Consider the following 2,288-nt stretch of genomic DNA (forward strand, 5'->3'; position numbering starts at 1 on the left):
TGCCTAGTCCGCCATCTTGCCCCGCAGTGCAGAGCTGTTATTATTGTTATGTTATTTTTCTCTGTCCTTTGCACTCGCATACCAAACCAAAAAAAAAAAAAACCAAATTCATAGTGACTCCTCCTTGGGTTTCTGAGGTGGTATCACTACAGAAGTAGATTGCCCAATCAGTCTTCTTTCCAAGAAGTGGCTGGTGGGTTTGAACTGCTAGCCTTCTGGTTAGTAGTCAAATGCCTTAGGCACTGTGCTACCAGAGCTCCTGCACTCTCATACAGGCAGTTTCAAATACACAGTTAACATTTTTGTAGTATAGGGATAATTCAAAGAAACTGAACAGTTCAGATGAATATAAACATTTTCAGGTTAATTAACTTGGGTTTAGATTTAATGTATAAATGGGGTCTTTCAGGTTCTCTGTTATAAGCCTTTCCATCAGGCCCCAAACCTTGGGGTTAGCCTTCCTTCTGATTCTTCCCATTGCTTCCCATCAGCACTGGGGTATTAAGTTCCTTTATTTTACTCTTCTTTTTCTCCTGTCTCTGTGGCATGGAGTAAGTTTTTCTTACTACTTTTTCCTTGTTCACTGATACAATTTTGTGTTTTATAACTAAAAAACATTGAAATGCACACTTTAAAAGGGTGAATTTTATGTGCTGTTAATTATATCCGAATAAAAAATTAGTAAATAAATTTTTTTATTGTGTCTTCTCTTTCTGAGAGAAACAGCGCATGTGCAAGTGACACTTTTCCAAGGTTCCAAGACTGAAAGATTTAAAATAGTTGTTATGTGTTATTTATTTGTTTATTTTTTCCCTATAGGAACAGCTCAGAGGGAATATAAGAGCAGTACAATGCAATGTAAATGTTGAGTGGTTCATGGTGTGTATTTCTCGCTTCTTTCAAATCCTGAAAAGTAGCTGGTAGCCGGGGAGAAGGCTGTTGTCCACAGAGTAGCAGCTCTGAAGGAGATGTTATGGTTTCTGTGCAGGTCCCATGGAGTGTGCAGAAGAGCCCTGTGAAGCCTATGTGGTGGTGCAGACCCAGCAAGGTTTCCAGTGTACCGTGAGAGCCCCTAGCCTGCTCTACAAGTGAGTAAGGGCCCCAGGCGCTTCACGTGGAGACGCTGCCAAGCAACTCAGCAAGAAGCTGATGCCTCTCTTTACTTTTATTGAGATGCTTGATTACTAATGATGAAGTAGTTTGGTGTTTTATGTCCTAGAATCTGTAAGGACTGGTTACAGGTTATATTTCACCATTCCACATGTATCACCAAGTCTTGTTCATTTTACCTCATAAATACCTTTGAATGCACCACTTACTCTTTCTTCACTGCCACCCCTCTGCCTTCATTGTGGATTATTTCAAATAGCTTACCTACTGCCTCTCCACATTGATTTTCATTCCTTCCCCATCATTTCTTCACATTTGAAAAAGGCATATCTGAATATTTTACTATCTTGGCTTAAAATCCACCAATGGCTTTCTATTGTTCTTACCATAATGGCCAAAGTCTTGAATGTCATTTGGAAGGCCCTGCATTTTTTCATCCTCAAATCACACCATTTTTCCCTGGCTTTGTGCTTAAACCCACCTTGTTTTCCTCAGTTCCTCAAATATGCTAAATTCCTTTCTGCCTTAGAGCCCTCACACGGTGCTGTTCCCTTTGCTTTAGAATCTTTCCTCCTTGTTATGTCCTCCTTCCTTAGGGAAGCTTGCTTTGACACCATTGTCCCCACTGTATTAGATCCCTAGAGCTGATATAACAAAGTGCCACAGAAGTGACAGAAATGGCTTAAAGTGACAGAAACTTATTGTCTCATACTTCTGGAGGGAAGAAGTCCAAATTCATAAAGCTAAATGATTTGTAGTGTCTTCTTGGTGTCTACAAATATTGACCTGTTATTGAAGCAGTTTTTTAAAAGGGAATATCTTTGGCCACATATGATTTAAACATGATGGGATTCTTTATAAGGAGCTCTGATGGCATAGTGCCTAAGGTATTTGACTGCTAACTAGAAGGTGGTGGTTCAAACCCACCAGCCACTCCACGGGAGGAAGACTGGGGAATCTACTTCCATAAAGATTTACCACCTTGGAAATCTAAAGGGGGTCTCTATGAGTCAGAATCGACTTGATGGCAATGAGTTTGAGTTTTTGAGGTTTGGCATTCTTTTTTTTTTTTATTATTATTATTTATTGTGATTTGGGTGAAGATTTACAGAGCAAATTCACTTTCCATACAGCAGTTCTCATATACTTTGTCTCATGTCATTGACCACAGTTTACCA

The 2,288-nt window shown here is 39.6% G+C and overlaps 1 protein-coding gene across 1 annotated transcript in view; it reads left to right on the top strand.

Moving 5' to 3' along the window:
- Positions 1–2,288, top strand: part of ASCC1 (activating signal cointegrator 1 complex subunit 1) — a 220,346-nt gene that overhangs the window by 3,768 nt on the left and 214,290 nt on the right. Inside the window, exon 2 of the mRNA XM_007940643.2 lies at positions 989–1,088. Within this exon, the coding sequence (XP_007938834.1) occupies positions 989–1,088 (100 nt within the window). The remainder of the gene's footprint in view (positions 1–988; positions 1,089–2,288) is intronic.

The sequence above is a fragment of the Orycteropus afer genome, unplaced genomic scaffold, assembly GCF_000298275.1.
Source record: "Orycteropus afer afer isolate SDZICR_OR568_19922 unplaced genomic scaffold, OryAfe1.0 scaffold00070, whole genome shotgun sequence".
In the NCBI taxonomy this organism is placed as follows: domain Eukaryota; kingdom Metazoa; phylum Chordata; class Mammalia; order Tubulidentata; family Orycteropodidae; genus Orycteropus; species Orycteropus afer.